The sequence below is a fragment of the Panthera tigris genome, chromosome E3, assembly GCF_018350195.1.
Source record: "Panthera tigris isolate Pti1 chromosome E3, P.tigris_Pti1_mat1.1, whole genome shotgun sequence".
NCBI lineage: Eukaryota > Metazoa > Chordata > Mammalia > Carnivora > Felidae > Panthera > Panthera tigris.
Window position 1 is genome coordinate 32,367,408 of NC_056675.1, and position 22,864 is coordinate 32,390,271.

The 22,864-nt window shown below is 52.9% G+C and overlaps 1 protein-coding gene across 10 annotated transcripts in view; it reads right to left on the reverse strand.

Annotated features, from left to right (window-relative positions):
- CLEC16A (C-type lectin domain containing 16A) overlaps positions 1-22,864 on the reverse strand; it is a 201,620-nt gene that overhangs the window by 159,030 nt on the left and 19,726 nt on the right. For all 10 annotated transcript variants that reach the window (XM_042971412.1, XM_042971414.1, XM_042971411.1 and 7 more), the window contains exons 4-9: positions 20,033-20,181; positions 16,892-16,997; positions 15,033-15,156; positions 11,210-11,384; positions 9,638-9,691; positions 7,428-7,541 (exon numbers count right to left, since the gene is read on the reverse strand). In XM_042971412.1, coding sequence (XP_042827346.1) covers positions 7,428-7,541; positions 9,638-9,691; positions 11,210-11,384; positions 15,033-15,156; positions 16,892-16,997; positions 20,033-20,181 — 722 coding nt within the window. The remainder of the gene's footprint in view (positions 1-7,427; positions 7,542-9,637; positions 9,692-11,209; positions 11,385-15,032; positions 15,157-16,891; positions 16,998-20,032; positions 20,182-22,864) is intronic.

Sequence of the window (22,864 nt, forward strand, 5' to 3'; positions counted from 1 at the left end):
ATGCCAGTGATCCCCTCACGCGGGGGGACAGCAGAATGATCCCCTAACCTCTGGGGGCGTCGGCCCGCTCACGGGGAGACTGTGACGATGAAGCCACCTCACCAGGTCATCAGGAGCCTAAAAGGAGGAGAACAAGAAGAAAGCCCCACCTGCCCCCCTCCACCCCGACCCAGTGGTTCCGACAGAGCGGCCTCTGTTCCGATCCCAGCCAGGCAGCTCATCCCCACCAAGGTCTCTGACCCACCATTTCCCATGCCTTGCCCACCGCCACGCGCCCCCCTGCCTCCCACTCAGCTCTTTGTCCTTCAGTCCTCAACCCAGGCCTCCTCCGGGAGGCCTTTCGTCACCAGCATCTCTCCAAGCCGGTTTCTACTTCCTGCCAGATCCAAATCTCCCATCTACATGGACGCACTTGTTTACTGTCTGTTTCCCCCGACCAGACAGGTCATGACAGCGACCTTGTCTGTCTTATTCATCCTGTACGCCCTGAGGCCAGCACGGTACCTGCCTGGAAGGTGGGGGTGCTCCAGAAACGCGTGTGGGAAGGACAAGAGGGGTGAGCAAGCCGGGAAGCCTGGCACGCACGATGTGCTCTGCGGACAGGTGCTGCTCTTACTAGGGAATGACCTGTCACGCGAGTGCCCCCCAGGGTGATACTGTGTGAGCACATACAGCCCTGTAGCGGTTTTTCCCCTTCTCTCTGTTCATGAAGCTGGAGAGGGCCCCTGGGGGTAAGGTCATGAGCATCACAGCAAATGGTCAGCAGGCAGGCAATCTCAGGATAGCCAGGAACTCTTAACTCACTGGGGAAAACCCACCAACCGTGTCCTGGGATTACAGTTACAGAAGAGCGGCGGTCTTCAGTTGGGCAGGGAGTGACTCACCCCACACCCCTCCTGGCCCATCGTCATTATGTCGCTGGAGCATCAGACAGGGAAGTGAACGGGGCGGCCCTTTTCTCACCCGAGTGCCGCCCCCTGCCCCCCCCCCCACCCGCCGCGCCCAGCCTCCCATCAGACAAAGCACCCTGAGCAAAACCAAGTCTCCCAGATGGAGGACCTTGGCGCTGACCGAGACTGAATTTCCTGGAGTCGTTCGAGACAAGATGCTCGATTCCCTCACGGTGATTCATTATTTCAAGACAACTGATGTTTACTGCAGGAGCCAGGCTAAACACTGGGGACACAAAGGAAACGAGGCTCCCATTTCTCTTGGTGTAAACTTCGGCGTCTTCCAGTGGCTCCAAAGGCACCACGTGCCTCGGGCTCTCCCTCCCTCCCTGGCCCCACCCCACTACACTCTGCCTTGCCGTGCTGCTCCTGGCGGTTCCTCGGACACACCAGGCACACGCCTGCCTCGGGGCCTTTCGGGCTGGCTGTTCTCTCTGGCCAATGCGCTCTCCCTGCAGAAATCGACATGACTCAGTCCCTCGCTTCCTTCACATCTATGCTCATCTTCCCAGTGAGTCATACCCTGGCCGCTCGATGGAGAACTGCACCCCACTCAAGCCTCTTAGCACTGCCTCCTGTCCCTCCCCGGCTTTCCTGCTGCAGCTTTCCAAAGGCATGCCTCAAATTCTACCATGCTACATGTCCACTAATAATTTCCTCGTTCCCCTCTCTCTTCCCACTCTAAGAGAAGCTCCGGGAGTTCTGGGGCCTTTGCTCTGCTTCCGCCTGCAATGTCCGTACCTAGAACAGACTCTGGTACGTGTCCAATAATACTTGTTAAATAGATGACTAAGTAATGCTGACCTGGCCTCAGAATCTGGTTAAAAGCCTCAAAATGGCCATAGGGGCCAGGCGGCCGATGAAAACTACCCAAGTCCCAGGACAGAGACACCGGAAGCGTGGGTGCCTCATTTTTCTGTCCCCACCCTCGATTTTCTGAATTTTCACAGAAACCTGGGAGAACTCACCAATGGCTCAATGCAGACTAGGGACAGTCCCCATCCAGCATGCGGCATGGCCATACCTCACACCAGAGAGCAGCCTCCAGCCTTGGGGCTGCCCCTGCCCACTCTGGGTCACGCTGCCGGGTGAACACAGAAAAGCCCTGTAGGGTTTGAGTCACAGAATCTCCTCCACCCCCACCCACCCCTCCTATGCCCACTTAGCTTCTCCCTGTTGGCTCCTGCAAGGTATAGCCATTCCAAGAACCCTTGGCCCTTCCCTGGCTCGCCGGACCAGGACCGGCATCCCTGGGCCCCGGGTACCGTCACCTGTAGCCCTGGCTGAAGGCTGTCCCTCCATGAGCCCCCACACCGGGGGACTTCCGGCCCCACCCGCAAAGGAGAAGGAAGAGGACGGTTCCTAAGAGGTCTCTCATCCACGACAACACCGTACGTGGTAAGTGGGAAATGCTGCGCTCCGGATTCTCCTTCATTCTGTCACGTCCTCTTACGCGTGAATCACTCAGTACTTTTGCAGCCAGCGGTGGGGACTGGGAGCCGGAATTCCATTCAGGGATTATGGGGTAGACCACAATGGCCCCGCAAGAAAGGGACAAGACACGACGAGTTCTAATTCTTTTGTGAGAATGTTTGTATCTGTGCCAATGAAGGCCCTTGATTCATCGCGGTCCATTTTTTCCCTTCAGCGTTCGCCATCAACTCTCTCCCAGAAGCCTCTTACCGCTTTCAGGAAGAAGAACGTGTGGCCTTCAGAACCAGCAACGATTAACCGGGGGCACGGGGAAGGTCGGGGTCACCGAAAGATTCAGGGGAACTCGAATTCGGGCTGTAGAGGGGGGCTACTCCGCGTGATGCAGTCAATACACAGGAGGCCCGGCGGCCGTCCGAGTCCAGCCTGGTTTGGAGAGAGAGAGCCCTGCAAGCAGTGACCGGGGGGCCCTGGTCGATCGTGGGCGCGCTGCCTCCACAAACACAGAAGCCAGAGGGGCCAGGCTGCTAGTTTCGCGGCCACCAGCTCCACGGGCCACGAGTGGACGGAGCGCTCTAGCAGGGGATCCGGCTCCCAGGAAGGACAGGCGTCCTGTGAGAGAGCCGGCAGCTCACGTTCTAGGTGTGCACTCGCTCACTCTTCTGGATCCCCAGAGAATCATCTGGCGACCATTCCAGCCGGCTGAACTGGTGCCCACAGAGACGACATCATCATCTGGGGACGAACCATCCCGGCCCAGGATTCTCAGGTCCCACTCTGACTTCACGGCCAGCCAACCACATGAGCACCCACGAGCTGGCTACGTACTTGCACTTGCCGGAGGCCGAATCCGGGGCCGACGTGAGCTGGAGGGCCTGGGATGCACACAGACAGGTCAGCCCACCACCACCAAATGGCAAAGCTTGCTCTTCGTGCTGTCACTGTTACCACTGCTGCTCACACCGGGCCCTCGGCGCCTCTGTGTCTGGTCATAAGGCACCTCCCGAGGGGTACTCTAGGTGTGCCTCCACATTAATCATCCCAGGAAGGGGGGGGGGTCCCCAACTAGGAGACGCAGGGCTGTCGTGCGGCGTCAGAAACTGACGATAACACCTAATATCAGGGCCTGACGTGCGCCAGGCTTTAGGAGAAGCAGCGGACACCGCGTGCATTAGTCTAACTAGAGAAGGGAGGAAACTGAGGCCCGGAGCAGTGGACTAACTTGCCCCGGGGTACACCTAGTGAGACCCGGGGCCAGGATCTGGGGGGCCCGGGCAGTCTGACTCCACAGTCCACTCCACTAGACCGTCCCCGAAGGCGGAACGCAGAACAGCACCAAGACCACCTCGCCCTGACGCTCTTCCCCCGAAGCCTGCCTCTGAGCAGGTGGCGTGGGAGGGTCAGGCTCTGAAGCTGTTTCTGTTTTGAGAGTGATCAAGAACAACATCGTGAGAGCCCGGTGACCCCGCCCCCGGTTCACCCATCGAGTCACTCGTTCCTGCAGCGAGAGCCCCCGGGCATGGGCTGCAAGCCCGTGATGGCACAGTCCCCCTCCGCTCTCAGGGAGTGGGAAGCCCAGCAAGGCCAGCGCTCTCTCCTGCGCACCACCGCATCTCTGTTGCAGGAACGGGACGAAGGAGTGCAAGACGAAGGAAACTATTCTACAGAAATGGAGGGTGAGAAAAGGTTCTTTAAAAAAAAAAAAAAAAAAAAAAAAACAACAAAGTACCCATAGGTAATGATGCATATCCCGTAATCTAATCTATATGTTCGTTGTGCAAAAATAATGAGACGTTAGCAGTTTCAGAATTAGTGTTCTCTTACTCTATTTCCCTCAACACGAAACCTGATCTGCTCTGCATTAGAATTGTAGCAAGAACTCAAGAAGTATCCCCGAGCGGGAACCATATGATTTTTAATGCACAGACGAATTTCAATTCGGCATTCACCTCGCCATGCTGGTGTGTTTTAAATTTAACCCTAAATTACAGACTTTTCAAATAACTCCGCTCTTCCCTCTGCTCCTCTCTCTTCAATTTTGGTTTGGTTTTGCGAAAGGTCTGCTGGTAAAAATGAAGCAATACCAGTAACTTATCTACAAATTACGGGAAGGAGAAAGTAGGTTAAAAAAGACCAAGAAACTTAAAACAAGCACGATCAAACCACATCCGAGTGAGGCAGGAAACAATAGGAGACCGTTCTTGCTCAGAGGGAAGGAAGGTGAGTCTCACCGGGACTGCTATCGAGCGAGTCACCGATGGGGACTCACCTCCACTCCACCCAACTTTCAAGTGCAGTCATCCGAACGCGACACAGTTCGATTCTGCACCCAGGCGAAGGCGATACCCGGAAGCAGAAGGCAGACACTTTCACTTGGGGCTGGCAATTCCTTCCACGCTCAAAAGAATCTCATTTTCAGTTCAGACGCCCACCACGACGAGCCGCTCTGAGTCTGTCACAATGGAGGCAGAAACTTCATCCCCAAAAAGGGGGCCGGCGGGAGAAAGGACGGGTCTCCCGAATGCTGCCTCTCGTCAGAGGGCCCAACCGCCGTGGGTATCCCAGGCTGAGCGGTCGCCAGTAACGTTCTGCAGTTTGCTTCTGCTCAAATTGCAAACCCCAAGCGTCGATGCCAGTACCCTGCTGTGACAGCGTGCTGGAGTTCTGGCAAGATGTGACCACGGGGGGATAACCAGCGAAAGGGTGTGATTATTTCTCGTGGCCGCAGGCCAGTCAAGTGCAATGAGAAAGCCTGCAAACCCCAGCAGCCCAGAGATCTCTGTGTCCGTCCCTCCGAACACCAAGTCCAACTTCGTCACTGAATGTCTCACACGAAGACACTCTGGGACGAAGTCTGAGCAGCCATCTTGGGATATGGAGACCACACGACAAAAGAAAGCCCAAGGCGACTCAACACGGCCCAATGTGATATGAATGGAAATGTCCTAGGAGCGTGCAGCAGGCTGGATGGGGACCGGGCGAGTCTGATGGCAAACACATGCCGACCCGATGGGGACCGCCTCGGAGAAGCGTGCAGCAGAAACGTGTACAATGGGGACCAGACCTTCTGACTGCTGGAACACAATCCCGAGATGCAGATTTTTTGTGTGCGAAACTTCCTAACTGTTAACGTTGGTCATTCATAGAATTCTCTGTTAAATACCACGAACACCAAACCAAATGGCTTTGAGGGCCAGGCTGCAACCTGCCGGGTACCTGATGGACACTTCAGCTGTGTTTCCTCCCCATCCCCACCAAGAGCCCTCCGGAGTAGGACGCGCCCTCTCCGTTTCCTAAATGGGGGGGAGGGAGGACGATGCGCCTGAGGGGGCCCGCTGGCTGGCGGTCATCGGCAGCTCTGCCCTCGAGGCCCTGTGACTCTGCTGGGTCAGCACTCCACCCCTCGCATTCGGTCAGCAGCAGGGAGTTTAAGCAAGTTGGAAAGAAAACTGTCTGGCTCCACGAACACCAGGTCGTCTCCACGTTGCCCCGCCTGAAGTGTCGTGGCACGGGCCCCTAAGGGAGGCTGTCCTGTCCAATACTCGTCACTCCTGGCCCTCTAGGTTACATCCTCTCGCCAAAAACTACTCCTTCCCTTTAGAGCACGTGTGAAACTCGAGACAGTACATTTGTTTGTATATTTACTTGACCGACATCTGTCACTCCTACTAGACTATAAAGCTCCAAAAAGACAGAAACCATTAGGATTTTGTACATCCCCAGAGCCAGCCCGATGCCTGTTCCAAAGAAAGGGCTTCATAAATACTTTCTGAATGAATCAAAGAAGGGACAGACCAGACAGGGGCCGTGAAAGGGCCCCGTTCAATTCAGCAGAACTAACGCCACCACTGACAAGGACAGAGTGTCTGGGAACCTTTTCAAAGGCTCCAAGACTCCCTTCAACAGCAAAAGGGCCCGGCCAAGCCATCGTACGCCAGAAAAACCAGAAGCGCAGGGACCCCTGTCACTGCGCTCCAGGCAGTTCCGGCCTCCCACGCTGCGGGATCCTCCGCCACCTGCTTCCTCAGATATGGCAACAGAGCCGACTGCCCAAGGGCAAGCCTCGCCCTTGGACCTTTCTACCCACTGCCTGAGAAACCGGTTGCAGAGACAGAGTCCTCATGAAACAGCCTTTGTGTGAGACACCGGCTCATCTCAGACACATCCGCCGGGCCCAAGCTGCAGCGGATACAGTGAGACAAGTCGCCTGCCGCGGCTGGGAACGAGGAGCCAGGGCCTCCCAGGCCGGAGGTGTGGTGAAGGCACAGGTGTGCAGGCAGAACCTGGGGGCCTGCAGGGGAAAAGGCAAGCTGGACCAGTACTAAGGAAGCCTGGCGCTCAGCACACATGACGATGGTGGGAGGGAAGACAGATGAGACACACAGGGGCCAAGCGGGAAGAAGCCTTGACTCCCGTCTCCCCATCTCGGGAGTTTCCCGTTAGCAGAGCACAAAATGCAGACGTGCTGTGCTTAGGCCACAGGTGGGTGGTCGTTTCAAACGGGGGAGCATGTGCATCAAAATGAGGATTTCCAGCTTGTCTGGAAACGCGAGGAAACCAGGCAATCCCGCATCTGTGTTCTGGCAGAGCCGCAGGCTGGGGAGGAACCGCAGCTGCTGACAGAGAGCATGTGCTGTCCAATTTGCCGCAGTCCCCACCACTCCCTACTGCCCTCCCACGGGGGTCCGCATCATTCACAGATGTTCTCCGTCCAGTCTCTGCTGGCATTTGTACCTTCGTCAAGGTGTGCTCTCATTCTGTCCCAGTAACAGTGTCTCAAAGATTCGCAACCAGGGCCCAGAGCAGTACAGCTCCCCGTTCGATAACATCCGATCAATCAAATCCGCTCAGTACCCAAACCCAGATGTTCCTGGGGACACGTTTCAAGACCCCGGTCGGGTTCCTCGCGCCTCAGACCAGCTTATACGCCATCATGGCTGCCGTACAGGCAGAATGTCAGTTTCTGGTTTTAGAGAAACACACGCATGAACAAAACGAGCAACGGCCTATCAACGTCTACACACGGTCCCAATGCTAAGGACTTACGCAACTTCGCTGAACATCCTGTTCGCTCTTAGCATACATCTCAGACAGATCACCGTTCAGAATGACTTCTGCTAGTGAGTTCACCAGGGGTGCGTGATGTATAATTAGGAAGACCTGGTGAGAAAGAAGACACCGGGTTTGCGTTACAAGCGTGTGCTCTCTCCGCTTCTCCTTCCTCCATCACAAATAACTAGGCTGAGGTACCCAGGGCCCGTATTGAACAGCAACTCCCGTGAAGCAAAAGCCAAAGAATGGGTCTCATTTAGGAGAAACCGGTTACGCCTTTCTCCTCCCAGGGTTGGCCGCTCCTTCATTCAGACTGTTGCCTATTTGGCTGGCTGCTCCCCGGCGGAAGGAAGTGCATCAAAGCAAGACGGTCCCTCATGGCCGGGGGAGGCCAAATCCCACTGAAGTGGAGCAAAGTGGGAGAGCAGCGGCCAAAGCAGCACACTCCTTCCTCTCCACAGGCATCTCAGCGTCGAATCTGATTACGCTAAGACTGGAAGGCACAGACCCAACATCTCAGTTATACGGGAGGAAGGGGCCGGCGAGTCTCGTTCCCGTCCAGGACTTGGCAAACCGTCGTCTCCAGAGAGAGCCCACGGCTGGCAGGAGCTGGGGCCCCCGCGGTGGGTCTCAGCGCACCAAGATTCCGTGGCGGTGTCGGGAGGTGTGGACGCTGAGGGGAAGAGAAGCCACAGGAGCCAGAGGCAGACGCAGCCGGGCCAGCATGTGGAACGAGAAGGCACTGGGCTGTCTGGGATGGCCCTGCCACCCCACCCCGTGGCCCAACGTTCAGGACAACGGCGCTGGGAATCAGGGTATTCAAAGGTGCCTCGCAAAGCTGGCTCAGACACGCCGGCTACTTTGTTTTACAATATAAAGCCAACAGCAGCAGTGGAGCACAGTGTGGGACGTGCACCGTTTACACAGAAAAAGGGCGTGTGCGCCCATCTGCATTTGCTCACATGCACAGGGAACAGGATTTCCAAGCCCTGGCGCTATGATCCGGCCCTAATTCTTTGTTGTGGGGGGCTGCTGTGTGCACTGTAGGATGTCTGGAAGCATCTCTGGCCTCGACCCAACCAGAAATGTCTCCGGATGTTGGAGGGGGGTGGGGGAGGAAGGGAGGCAAAATCACCCCCAGTTGAAAACCTCTGCAGACAATGTGCCTGGAAGAGTGTAGTAGACTCTGGGGACAGAAATCAGGAGAAGAAACAAAAGTGGACAGAAAACTTGGTCTTCACCTGTTTTGAACTTTTTAACTTAAAAAAAAAAATCTGTTAAAAGACCAAAAAAAAAAAAAAAACATTGTTTAGGGGCTCCTGGGTGGCTAAGTCGGTTAAGCATGTGACTCTTGATTTCAGCTCCGGTCATGATCTCATGGTTCACGACATCGAGCCCTGAGAGAGCCTCTCTCTCTCTCTCTCAGTCCTCCACCTCCAAACGGCCCAGGGACCAAGTTAGAAGGACTTTCTCTCAGCAAAGCAAATACCTGTGCCATTGCAGAAGTGGGAACAGAGCTCTGGTCAAACGTTTGACTATTTGACAGTCTAATGAGATGGCCTGAAAGTCTGGACTGCTTGTAATAAAAATATTTTTAAAGTTATGTAACTGGGTCACCATGGAGTTTTTCCCTTCTTGTAAATATTACATAATTACGAGAAGGAAACACACTTGTTTAAGGAGGGGGAGCAGACAAATTGGCTCAAGACACAAATCTGGGAACGGAGGCTGCTACAAGATACCTTCCAGAAGGTAATCTGGGAACTACAACCACGACAAAAGCCTTTGAAAACAGCCTCATTAGTGGAAATCCGTTCAACGGAGGTTGCTGCAGAGAGATACACACACTGGGTCTTGCAGTTTGGGTTTATTTCAAAACGCCATGAGTAACACCCATGCCGTCCACATTTCCAGAGTATTCCGAACGCCCCTTGGTTGTGTGGAAACCTCAGTCCCCATGGTAAAAACCAAGTACGTAAGGGCCAGGTTTGATTTACTTTCCATTTTCCTTTAAATTTCCATCTATTACCATGAAGAAGATAGCAGCACCTCTATTCAGAGTCTGAAAAGTAGAACCACCCCCCGCCCTTCCTTTTATTGTTTTATTTCAAGATGGGACACAGAGAGAAGACAGGGTGACGTGGCCCGGTCCTCCAAAGGACTCCCAAATGTGGCTGGGGACACAGACAAATGATGACACATACCTGTGACAGGAGATAGAGAGAAACCGGCAGGCTGATTTTCGGGCGTTCTCCTCCCTAGGGAAGGTCAGGCAGAAAGAGAGAGAGAGAGAGAGAGAGAGGGGTCCTGGTCACACACGTGAGCAGCACAAAAGACATGAAGCCAAAAGCCATCTGTCTGAAGGAGAGGCGCCCCGTCCCCCACTTCCTCTGTCACCCTAAGGCTGTTCTTTCCCGGTACCAGTCAGAAGTCCACCCTGCAAAATAAATTCGCAACCTGATCCCATCCAATACCGTCTCAAGGCCTCTATTTTTCTACCTGAGAAGTCCTTCGCCATTAGTCACGGACTAGAGGCTGGGTCCAGGACAAAAATGAGCCCCTTAAATTACCAGGAATGTTAATTTCCCCCAGCTGGGGCACAGAGTGGCTGGCTGGCAGGACGGGCTCTGGAGGCCTGCTCTCAGGAAGAGCGTTCAAAATGGGGCAGGGAGGCGTCGGGGCACTCTGGCTTAGGAAAAACCCCACGTTTGTAACTGAACTTCATTGTGCTCCATCCCGCATCGACCCTGTGAGTACCTTCAGGACCCTCGTTTTGCTCGGGGGGTGGGGGGTGGGGGATGGGGTGGGAGGGGGAGGTCAGCTGCCTTGTCCAAGGTCACAGAGTGAGGAAAGGGAAGAAGCAGAATTTGAGCCCAGGTCTGCAAACTCCAAGTCCCGTGCTTTCTCTCTGCCACCCCCGGCCCCCGCCCCCCCCCCCCAACAGATCTAGTTAGGGCTACAATTTTTTTTTATTTATTTGTTCTTAGGAAGAATCTCCATGTTCCACCTCCAAGAAGAAAGCTCCAAGCCCTGGAGGGACATGTGCAGAGGCTGGAGCCCCCACAGAGTAACCAGCCGACTCCATCCTGCCTCCTGTGGAGGCCTCTGCCCCTGAAATCTGGGAAGGACGGGGCAGAATTCCTCACGGTGGGACCTGAGAGCCACCAGCTCAGAGCCACGTGGCGGACAGGTTCACGATGCAGACTGCCGGTGCACTGCAGACCCGCTGAGCCAGAATCCCTGAGATGGAGAGAGGGCCCCGGAGGACGTGCCTGTCAACACTCACACCGGATTCTGAGCCTAACTGTGGGCAGTCCCTGCTCTGGGATGTTTCCCTAAGGGCGCTCCCTCACCTCCCACCCATCATGTGCAAGTGCTGGGGCTGGCTGGGTCTTCTGCAGATCAGTGAGCTCTGGCAACCGTCAGGAAAAGTTACCAGGCTTTAGAACACCCCAAGAGAAGGATGAACAGAAACCAAAAATCTAAATTCATAGAGGTTTCCTGTTTCCTTCTGATGTCAGTGTTCTCTTCTCATTCACTTTTACAGCCAACCCCCACCCCCAAACACACTCCCTTGCACCCCTCTCTCTCCACCTTAACCGTCCCACCCCTGGGACATAAAAGGAAAGGAAAAGAAAACCAGGACGCTTTGAAAGGAATCTCTCTCGGGCTCAAAGCCTTGGTGGCTGGCAAAGCTTGGTCCTGTTCAAGGTGACTGTTCCTCCCCCTTCTGAAGACAGCCCACAGGCACGGCGGGGCCAGGCCCCCAGACCTACCTTGTCCTGGTTCTCCAGCGAGTACACATAGAGGGGCACGAAGAGCCTGTTCAGCAGGTGGTCCGTGAGCACGTCATTGAGGAACTCACAGTTGATGATCAGGATGTCATTGAGATAGTGCAGGTGGTCCAGGTGCTCGGCCACCAGGTCGCTCAGTTTCCCCCGATTCCGGTGCCTGCCAGGAAAAACAACAGCCTTAGCCGGGAAGCCGAAGCACAGAGCCGTGGAGGTCACTGGGGGTGCTTCATTCACACAACAAATATTCATACAACAAACAAAGGCTCAAGAGCCACTTACAGCGGCCCTCCCAGCGGCATGCACGAAGTGAAAATGGGCAGGTGCACCACGATCGATTTCAGGGGACTCCTGGGATCCCCCCACCCTCTGGGGGCCTCCCTACAACTCGCCCACCACCACCACCCAAGACAAAATGGGTAAATAAAGCAAAACCCAGCTCCCTTAGCAAGCCATTCCACGAGAGCAACCACTACTCAATGTGGCAAGACCCCCTGCCTCCCAAGATAAGCAGTATTAATGCGGCAATAAATCCCGGATGACGAAAACACTCCCGAGGGGTTCCAGGGAGAAAAGCAGGCCTCGGCGGCCACATCCAACCCCCCTGGCCCTGGCTACACATGGGGCACAGCGCAGGGATGGGACACCCCAGCCCCAGGCCCCCAGAGGTCTCTGTCTCCTTTCAGTAAAGCAACAAGCACACTGCTTGGGCCTCTCAGGTTGTCAGCCGCACACCTGCCAAGGACAGAACCCCTAAAAGAGCTAGTCGGCACACCTACACTCCCTCCAAACTGGCATCTGTTGCAAGGGGCAGCGGGGCTGGAGTAAGTCATTTTGTTTGTATCGTAATTACGACCACCATTTCAGAAGGCTTGAAATTAAAGAAGAAAATAGAAGCAAAAAGACGTGAAGGTCTCCTGTAGTCCCACCACTAACAGAGAACATTTGGGGACTTGTCAATGAGGGACCCTACAGTCTGGTTTCCCGTGTCTATGCCTCCGTAGAGTCACATCTAAAAGGCGTGTGTTGGGGCGCCTGGGTGGCGCAGTCGGTTAAGCGTCCGACTTCAGCCAGGTCACGATCTCGCGGTCCGTGAGTTCGAGCCCCGCGTCAGGCTCTGGGCTGATGGCTCGGAGCCTGGAGCCTGTTTCCGATTCTGTGTCTCCCTCTCTCTCTGCCCCTCCCCCGTTCATGCTCTGTCTCTCTCTCTGTCCCAAAAATAAATAAAAAATGTTGAAAAAAAAATTTAAAAAAAAAAAAATAAATAAAAAAATAAAAGGCGTGTGTTAAATATCTATCCATCAAGGCACATAACGTGCTTTAAAAAAATAATAATAATAGGATCAACTTTTCTTCTATGTAACTTTTAATAATTATTCCATAGCATACTTTAACAAGATATATCCCGAATATTTATAGCAAATACACCCTGTAAGCCTAATAGTACTATAATTACCTATGAACCCACCACCCAGCTGAGACCCACAATACTTATTCACAATGTTTTGCAACCTTTTCCCCCATTTAAAAAGATGCTGTGGGAATTTTTCTTTAGCAGAAGAGTTGACGTACTTCATGTCTTAAACCTTTAGTTTGAAAAGTACATGCAGATGGGTTTTTAAAGTTCAGTGGTATTGGGCGCCTGGGTGGCTCAGTCGTTAAGCCTCTGACTTTGGCTCAGGTCATGACGACACGGTTCGTGAGTTTGGGTCCCACAGTGGATGAGCTTGAGCCCTGCTTCTCTCTCTCTTTCTCTCTCTCTCTCTCTCTCTCTCCCCCCCTTGCTCACTTGCACCCTCTCTCTCTCAAAAAATAAAATAAGATACAAATAAAAGTTTAATGGTATTGAGAAGATGATAATAACAAACAGCAGCCCTAGCCCAGCCTCCCCGACCCCTGCCTGATCTCCAGAGAAGGCAGGTGTTAACTTTTTACTTGTTTCTGTGGATAGGCCCCACCCCCCCACCTCCTCCACCTCTACAATCTGCAAAGTCTTCTACTTTGAAGTTGAGCCCTTTCCAATATCACATGGTGGCCTTCTGTTAGGAAGGAACACTTTGCATTCCCTCCCCCCCCCCCCCCACCCGGCCCCAACAACTGATACTGACATCATCACAACCATTCACGGGAGAGCCACGCAGAGGACAAGGAGTCCACTTCCTTCCTGGAATGACTTCTTGTCTTTTCTGGAATCAAGTGCCACGTTATATTTCATTCACATCCGTGACTCTTCATCTCTGTACAGGTCCTGGTTTTCCCGAATGTCCCGTCAGATCCACCACTACTTGCCCAGCCTGGGAGCTACGATTCTATGGCTTTGGGCCCCTCCTCCAGCACCCGTCCTTCCCGGACCCCCGGATCCCTCTGTCATCCTGAGCCTGCCTAGGTGTGCCTCTCACCAGGTCTCTCTGCTCAGCTGTCCCTCCGGGGCAGGGGTTGCCCACTTGCGGTGATTTTGCCTTAAAGGACCCATCTGGCAATGTCTGGAGACATTTTTGGCCGAAACAACTGGAAAAGGGGTGCTCCTGGCATCTGCTGGGCGGAGGCTAGGGAGGCCACTAAATATCCTACTCTGTGCGGGACGACCCCCGACGACACAGAGTTACCCAGTTCCAAAGATCAGTGGTGCCGCTGAAACGGAGAAATCCTGCTCTGGAACTTGTATTCATCGCTCTGGGGCCCGAGTCACCGCCTTAACCTGTGTGTGTTGTTGTTGTTGTTTTTAAACAGGTTTACTGAGCTATAATCCGCATACCATTCACACAGCTGTCCAACCATCCTGACGATCCACTCTCAAACACTTTTAACCCCCCCTCCCAAAAAAGCCCTGTGCTCCCATTTCCCCTTGCGAGTCTGCTCCTCCAGCCCTGGGAAACCACTAGTCGATCCTCGGTCTCTACAGATTGGCCTGTTCTGGGCATTTCCTTTAAACGGGGTCACACGGGGTGCCTGGGTGGCTCAGTCAGCCAAGTGTCCGACTCTTGATCTCGGCTGTCATGATCTCACGGTCGTAAGATCAAGCCCCACCTCAGGCTCCATGCTGACCTTAAAGCCTGCTTAAGATTCTCACTGCCCCTCCCTGGTGTACCACTCCTGCACGCGCTCTCACTCTCGAAGAATAAAATAAAATATGGGGCGTCTGGGTGGTTCAGTCGCTTGAGTGTCTGACCTCAGCTCAGGTCATGATCTCGTGGTTTTGGAGTTCAAGCCCCACGTCGGGCTCTGTGCTGACAGCTCAGAGCCTGGAGCCCGCTTCAGATTCTGTGTCTCCCTCTCTCTCTGCCCCTCCCCCACTCACATGCTTTCTCTCTCAAAAATAAACATTAAAAAAATTTTTTTAATGAAAATAAATAAAAGAAAAGAAAACAGGGTGAGGTAAAACACAGTCCTTTGCATCTGGCTTCTCTCACTGAGCCTCATGCTCCCGAGGTCCAACCGCGGGGCAGCACGTGCCAGAGCTCTGTCCCTTTTTACTCCCGGGCACTACTCCGCCACTGCAAGGACTGCATTTTGTTTATTCGCCCACCAGGTGACGGGTCGTCTTACTCTTTTTACCAGCTGCCTGGCACCCCATCGATGGGGGTGTTGTACTTACCGGTCCTCTTCCCCTCTAGGAGGTCTGCGGGTTGTTTCTAACATGCCGCCGTTACAAAAAGTGGAACGGTGTGAACCTTTCAGCCTATGGAAGTTCACAGGCCGCCTACACACGGGTGGGCGAACTTTGCTCTAGTGTTTACTTTTCCTCAATGGACACGGAAATCTCCCCTAACCACTGTCTGCCTGATAAGCCCCCCAGGTGGTCACTTACTCCTCGTCGGTCTGCACACAGTTATCGAGTTCGATCACGTGGCTCCCGATGAACCAGACCAAATTGGAGAAGTAAGGAACAGCAGTTTTATCTCGGATATAGTGCAGCATGGCCTGGTTATCCACTGAGAAAATTCACAAAAGAACAAGAAAAAAAAGTCAAGCCACCAAAAATAACTTAGGGAGATTTGAAAAAAAAAAAAAAAAGAAAAGAAAAGAAAAGAAAACCACAATGAAAAAGCTCTCTGCTATCATCTGAACCTTTTCTGTCTTTCCTGGGAACACCTGAAAATGGTTAGCTTATTCATTCATGAAATCATACTCATCAAGGCAGTTCTTATGCTATTTTTATAATTAATACAATTAACTGGGCTAAACCTCAATAGTGCAATTAGAAAGCCTACTTTCTCAGCAATGCATTTAGCTTGGCTACAATGAAACTATGCCATTCTCAGGCAAGTTTCCTGTGTTTACATGTAAGGATAAGTTAAGAAAGCAGAAAACCAGAAGTTAATAACTTACATGACACTGGAATAAGGAACACGGGAATCGTCATTGAAGGAAAGGCAAAAAACAGACAACAGTTAACAGGGTTAAGAACTGGGATGGTGAGACAGTTGCTCAGAGAACAGAGAGCTGGGCAGAAGGTGTCTAAAGATACAGGCTGGAAGAGAACAAGAGAGGAGAGAGAGCAGGGGGCCACAGAACCGGGGCTTGGACCAGGGCGCAAACTCAGAAGCCTGCTGGGTGGGCCGGGGGACTCAGTGAGTGAGGCTGGGAGGCCTAGTGTGTGAACCAGGGAGCCCGGTTCACCGGCACCAGCTCACGGCTGCTCTGTGGGACTGTGGGCCCAGAAGGGCCAAATCTCTTTCAAGTCAGAAATGCCGATAGTTACCCGAGTTCTCCCAATGTTTAAATACGGGCAACTATACATCTTTTCAAGGAAAACCTTAGCCAATCGAAACTTGTCTGAGGGCTGGATCCGGCTCTCAGGCCCTCAGTTTGCGACCCTGGGTGGGCCCCCACTAGATTCTTAAAGACACTCTCCAATTTAGTGCGATCCCAGAACTAGGCTGGAGTGAGTCCCTCAGGACCTTTCCCCACCCCAGTAAGGGTTATCTCAAGTAGTAACGTCATGACTCATGCTCGTGAAGGTCAAAGCCCTTTATTCTTTGAGAAAATGGGAGCTCCAGCTCCAGTGCGGTGACTACCGGGGAAATAACCCCCGGGTCGCGCAGAGAAGGTGTGCCCTCCCCGGGCGGCTCCAGGCCAGGAAACTTGCGTCCAGCCGGCCTTTATGCCAATGCCGGCAGGAACCCGCGGAAGGGCCTCCTCTGGAGGGGATGTTGTGGGCATTAAGCACTTCTTGAAGAGAGGAGAATTTGTTGGGCTTTGCAGTCAGTTGAGAATACGATATTGCCCCCTGCTGTCGGTGACACAAAATGAAGCACAAAATGCTTCATTTAAATGTTATTTCAAGATAACATAGCCCCAGGGCCGTATGGAAATCTTACAGCCCGAGACACAAAAATGTAAATATAACTTTTAAGAGGCAGCTTTGCCTTTTCTAGTTATCACATGGCAGCTGGAGTCCCACCTGTGCCTTTCTTAGGACATCACTAGCACTGTGGATCTGGTCTAAGACTTCAACATGCAGAACTGCGTATGCACCAAGAGAGTGGCACAAAATTCACCCAAGGGGCCAGTTAAATGTCCCACGATTACGAGCCTTGCATGACACATGCAACCCCAGCCGTAATAAGGGAGCTCCCCGTGCCACCAGAGAATTTTAAATGCAGACTCATGGGAGCAAGCCCCAGTCAGAAGTCAGACAAGGCGTGAGCTCCTAAGCAGGCCTACCTTTGTAGACATTCAAAGTTATGGTTCTTACAGCAATTCTAACCATGCTTTCGGGGTGGTTGAAAAACTTGATGGCTTCTGTGTACAGGGCAAAGTCGTTAGTGTGCTGAAACAAAAAAGTACCAAAGATGAGTTATGAGCCCGTAGGGCAGGCCTGCCCCCACCCAGCTTTCTGAAGCCTATCAGACTCCCATGAACCTCAGGCCAGGGGTTCACCCCCGGTGGGGAATGGGAAGGGACGGGGAGGTGAGACCATCCCAGAATATTAAAAAAAAAAAAAAAAAAAAAAAAAGCAGGGGGGTGGGGGGGGGAGGGAGTCCAACAATGCCAGACTGGGGCCTGTGCCCTGTTCTACCAGTTCTCAGCTGGGTGCTGTAACAGTTCTGAGCCTCTGTTTCCCCGTCTCTAACACGGAGATAGTAATTCCCACGTCCCGGCCGCTGGCATTCAACGTGAGGATTTCAGGAGCAGAGCCCGCCATGGGACCTCCTACTCAACAAGCACTCAGCCGTAATGCTAGCTCCTACCATCAGATGCCACGTCCACGAATAAAAGGCAAGCGTGAGGTTTTCCTCACATTCCGAATCTCTTCTGGCTGTTACACACTTCTCTGTCTAGAAATACTAGAAGTACACACATTCGCAAGGAGCAGGAGGGTCTCGGGAATCAGCTGGCATGAGAAAGGGATCATGGGAAGGGATCGAAACGGCCCAGAAGCCTGGAACTCCGCTGCTGGAGCCTCAAGAAAAGCAGGATGGGCTCTGCTCCCCTCTTCTGGCCAGGTTTCCCACTTGGCTGCGAGCATGCTCCGAGGGCACCGGTGGGCAGGAGCGTGGGGAAGAAGCAAGAGCCAACCTACAGCAACGTGACAACTGTCAAATGAGGACGATGCCACTGTGAGCACCAGAACTGCACCCGTGGCAGGTGGTGGCTACAGTAGTGGGCCACGTGAAAGAGGAAAGGGGGCCCACCTGAGAAATAAGGCCCCTGCAGCTCCTCTGGTGACCAGAAGGATGTTCTTCCAGAACCATCGCTCGGGTCCAGGAATCCCAGAGTCCTGCCCTCCCACCCTGGTGTCTAGAATTCCAGCTGCAGCTGAGCGGAGGTACCCTCTCTCTGGTCTGAAGTTCACAGGTAGATTTTCATCCACCTGGGTGAGCTGCCAGGACAACCCAAATCTCATCCACGTGTCTCTGGACACATTTAATGAGCACCTACTATCTGCCAGACACAGGGCCACACCATGTCAATTTTTCAAACTGCCACAGATTTGGCGGTTGACGGCTAGTGTGTCTTCCCTTTCAGGCCAATTCTTCCCCACTATTAAACTACACGAGGAAAATCGGGGTTCAGGCTGATGCCGCATCATGTGGGGATAGCTGGATGGAGCTTGCACAGACTCCGAAGGTACGTTTGAGAGTTATGATCTGACTGCAAAGAGAGGCGGGGCAGTGCAAGTGACCACCAATCAGAAGACACTCGTCATTCGGGCCCCTGGCTGGCTCGGCGGGTTAAGCGTCTGACGTTCGGTTTCAGCCCAGGTCATGATCTCGCGTTTCGTGGGTTCAAGCCCCATGTCGGGCTCTGGGCTGACAGCGCGGACAGAGCCTACTTGGGATTCTCTCTCTCCCTCTCTCTGCCCCTCCTGTGCTTTCTCTCTCTCAAAAGAATAAATATACTAAAAAACAGGAAGACCCTGCCATGCAAACAGCACCTGGCCTCCAGGAATTTCCAACGATCCTCACCTCCTGTGTTCACACACTGACATCCTCTCCCACACGGACTCAAGCCTGGCCTGTGTGGCCTCAACAACACAGTGGAAAAGATGGAGTGTGGCCTCTGAGGCTGGGTCATAAAAGGCATTACAGCTTGTCTTGGTCTCCTGGATCGTTCGTTCCGGGGAGAACCAGCTGCCGTGCAGTGACGTGACTCAAGCAGCCACTGGAGAAGCCCGTGTAACTGAGGCCTCCCACCCACGGTCAGCCACGTTGAGTGAGCCACCCTGGAAGCAGCTCTCCCAGCCCCACCCAGCCTTCACGTGACTACCCTCGTGAAAGACTAAGCCAAGCTGTCCCGCCAGGTGGCTCCCAAACTCCGGATGCACCGCAAGAGAAACGTGACATGACTGTGACCGAGAAGGCACAAGAGGAAGTCTGCTGGGTGGGGGGGGTCGGGGGGGGGGGGCTTCTGGGAAAGAAGCGTTTGAAAGTTAGAAAGGAACACAAGAAGGGAAATAAGTGATCTCTTCAGGCTTCTCGGCAGCGGCATGTGAGTATGTGATGTTTGGAGCCGCTGCAGCCATCCTGAGACCATGAGGGGTCGTGCCTGAGGACGGATGCCAACCGTGCGGTCACCAGAGCAGGAAGGGGAGAAAGCCCGGGTCCTCAGTGAAGTGATCGTGCCACAAGATGGATCAGACCCAGGACGGCCAGCATCTGTACCTTCTGGTATGAGATGAACTGACCTTACCAAGCTCCTTTTCAGTGGAAAACGGCAACAATTTATTTTTCAAAATTGCTAGTAATGATCCCAAGGAATACCAGGGACATTCGCTTGTGAAGAATAGTGTGAGCTCTGATTTTAAGGAGCTAGGTACATACTAGGGGCTCCGAAGACATCATCTCCCTTCATTCGATCCCCGGAAAATCCTTCGCTGTAAATCATCATCCCCTTTCTCAGATGAAGAAACTGAGGCTCAGAGGACTGAGACTTCTCTAAGGTCACACAGCAGGGAATTGGCAAAGCTGGGTCTGACCGCATTTCAATCCCAAGTTCACTTTCAGGCACTTCTGCAATGCAATGTTCCTCAGTAGCACAAACTGAATTTTATGTTAAAAACAGGTAACTTTTAAATAAATCAAATATATATATATATATATATATATATATATATATATATATATATGTGTGTGTGTGTGTGTGCGTGTGTGTGTGTGTGTGTGTGTGTGTGTGTATATATATATATATATATATATTTTTTTTTTTTTTAAGCCTGTCAAGGTCAAACACGGTTGCTCTGAAAAATCAGGAAATGGTGAGTGCCCACGCGCTTTGTAAACAGGCACGAGGCCCCCCGGACAGAAGGTGCCCCTCCGATTAGCTAGCTTTCCACCCAAACGCACCCCTCTGGCAGTTACTTACCTCGTTGTAAAAGAAATGGACGGTGTGGTTGTTGAGTTTTAACGAAAGTGTTTTCAGGAACGATATATAATATGCCATAATCTCCTCATCGGAAAAGTCAAACTTATGGACAATGATAGAATTTACATAGTTATTAGAGAGCAAATAATCTAGAGGGAGGGGAAAAGAAAAAAAGGAAGACAGGTTAATTCACGCTGGAGGAAAGTCAAGCAGACAAAATTGGGTAACAGACGACTCTGTGAATGTACTTGAACCCCTCGAGATTCTGGGTCGCCAGGGAGCAGCTTTACCTGTCTACCAGCAAAGAAGTCAGCCAGACATGACGCACAGCCCCAAGAAAGTTCAAGAGCCATGACAGAAGGGCCCGGACTACCCCACCCTCCTACACCAAACAGAAAAAACATTTGAACTTTTTTTTTTTCATTGCTGACAAAGTTCACCAGAGAGCTGGGGGTGGGGCAGATGTGTTAGTGCGTGGGCATTGTCACAAACCACCCACGGGCAAGGGTAAAAACCAACGTATTTTATTAAAAGCTGCTCCATTTTGCCATCAGGAGTCATACTGTCATCCCTGAATGCTACAAAGGGCTACATGGGTTTTTTTCTCCCTATACGGCAACACAGTTTCATAAAAGCTACTTTATGCTAAACCTCCCGGGGACGCCCAGCACCAGGCTGAGCGCTTTACGTTATCGTCGCACCCATCCTGCAGAGCAGGTGGTCTTCTTCCCGTTTTGCAGAAGAGTAAAATAATTCAGAGAGGTCGATTAACTTTCCAGAGGTCACACAGCAGTCTGTCACAGACATGGGATTTAAGGCGGGTCCTCTGTCAAAGCCTGTGTTAGCAGCACGCACTAATGGGAGCCGGTAATGAAATCTGGGTGCCGAGGGCCTGAGGCACTGGAACCGACTGGAGAGTGGCTACCCCCTCCCAGCCCCCAGCCCCTGCAGAGACGCAGACCCAGCATGGTGAGAGCCTTCAACTGTTCGAGGGGCTGGAAAACAGAGGTGAACGTTCCATCTCCTGACTCTGACACGCTGGCCCCTAGGTCGCCTGGTCCTGAAAGCTGTTCTGGTGGCAACATCCGGGGTACGGGCCAGCCGCGGCCTGCGGGGCACAGTCCCGGCCTTGAGTCCTTTCCAGGCATGTCTCCGAATCCTCATCAGCCACCCCGCAAAGCAGGCGCTGCCACCCCCTGTCCTTCGGACGGCCAGCCTGTGAGCTCTGACCCAGCCCACCCACGCACCCCCAGATGGTTAAAGGCAGAACGTGATCAACCCCTGCACCCACAGGCAGGCGTGGTAAGAGCGAAGCTGAGCGGTGTGGAGCCTGGCTACTCAAAGTAGCCCGGCATCACCTGGAGCTCGTCGGACACGTGGAACCTTGGGTCCCAGCCCTGCCCACCTCCTCCGATCTCAGGGGCGGACCCGGCACACTCCATAGGTTAAGGAGTCCTGCATGGCTTCCTGTCGTGCTCACGCGTCTCAGAGGCAGTGTGTCTGAAGGGAACTTGGATCCGCTCTGCCCCTGCCACCTCCCAGCTGGGTGACCCGGGGAAAGCCACTTAGCCTCTCCACTCCCCTGTCTCCTTGTCTAAAAACAGGAGTAACGGCGCCTTCCTCAGGGGTCGGCTGTGAGGATTAAAGGAGATGAGGTACGAAGGGCAGCGACGGGCACAAAGCAAGCACTCAGTAACGGCCGCGGCCACTTTCCATCCAGCACCCTCACGTGGAGCCTCCAGCCACCAGGACTGAACACAGGTGCTCTCAGGGGGAATAGGAAATAAACTGCAGGGGCGCCCGGGTGGCTCAGTCACCTGAGCATCTGACTCGGCCCAGGTCATGATCTCACGGTTCGTGGGTTTGGGCCCCGCATCGGGCTGCGTCGACAGAGCAGAGCCTGCTTCAGATCCTCTGGCCCTTCTCTCTCTGCCCTCCCCGCTTGCATTTTCTCTCTCTCTCTCTCAAAAAATAAACAAACTTAAAGAAAAAACGGAAATAAACCATTATTTGGTGCCAACGAGGTATCCAACGTAAACCGATCAAAGTACTACCGGAAAGGCTGACATCACCAGACGCTCCCCAAAGAGCCATCCGGGAGCACGAGGCCCACAGCCGGGTCCTCCTCAGAAGCCAGCTCTCCAGGAAAGCCGCTGCCTTCCGGAAAGCACGCTGGGTGTCCTCGGCTTTACAGAAGTCTGTAGTCCCAGAACAGTTTTCAGAATCTCCAGATTCTCACAATTCCGGATGCAAATCTTGGGGCCTGCTCCAAGAGAGGGGGCAGCGGGTCGGGGGCGGGGTTCCTAAAAATCTTCATTGACTTAATTGCCAATTTTTTTAAAAAAAATCTTAAATCAACAACTTTTAACAAATTTTTTAAAAAATCAATTTTTAACTGTTCAAAATTGAGGTTACGCGGATCACAAATCTTAAGCGGACAGCTTAATCTATGTGGAAATGTACGTATATGTGGATATAAAGTCTACGTACCTATGTACTTATTCATATATACACACCTCACAAGTCTTGGACATGCAGCTTGAGGAATTTTTGCAAATATATATACCACGTAAGCACCATCCAGGTCAGACAGAGTATGTTTTTTGTTCCCCAGAAGGCTCCCTGATAGCCCTATCCAGTCAATACCCTCTCCCCAACGGCAAGTTCTAGTTTGCCTTGGATCACATAGACTCATTTTGCCTATTTTTTTTAATATTTACTTGTTTTTGAGAGAGAGAGACAGAGACAGAGACAGAGGATGAGCAGGGGAGGGGCAGAGAGAGAGGGAGACACAGAATCCGAAGCAGGCTCTGGGCTCTGAGCTGTCAGCAC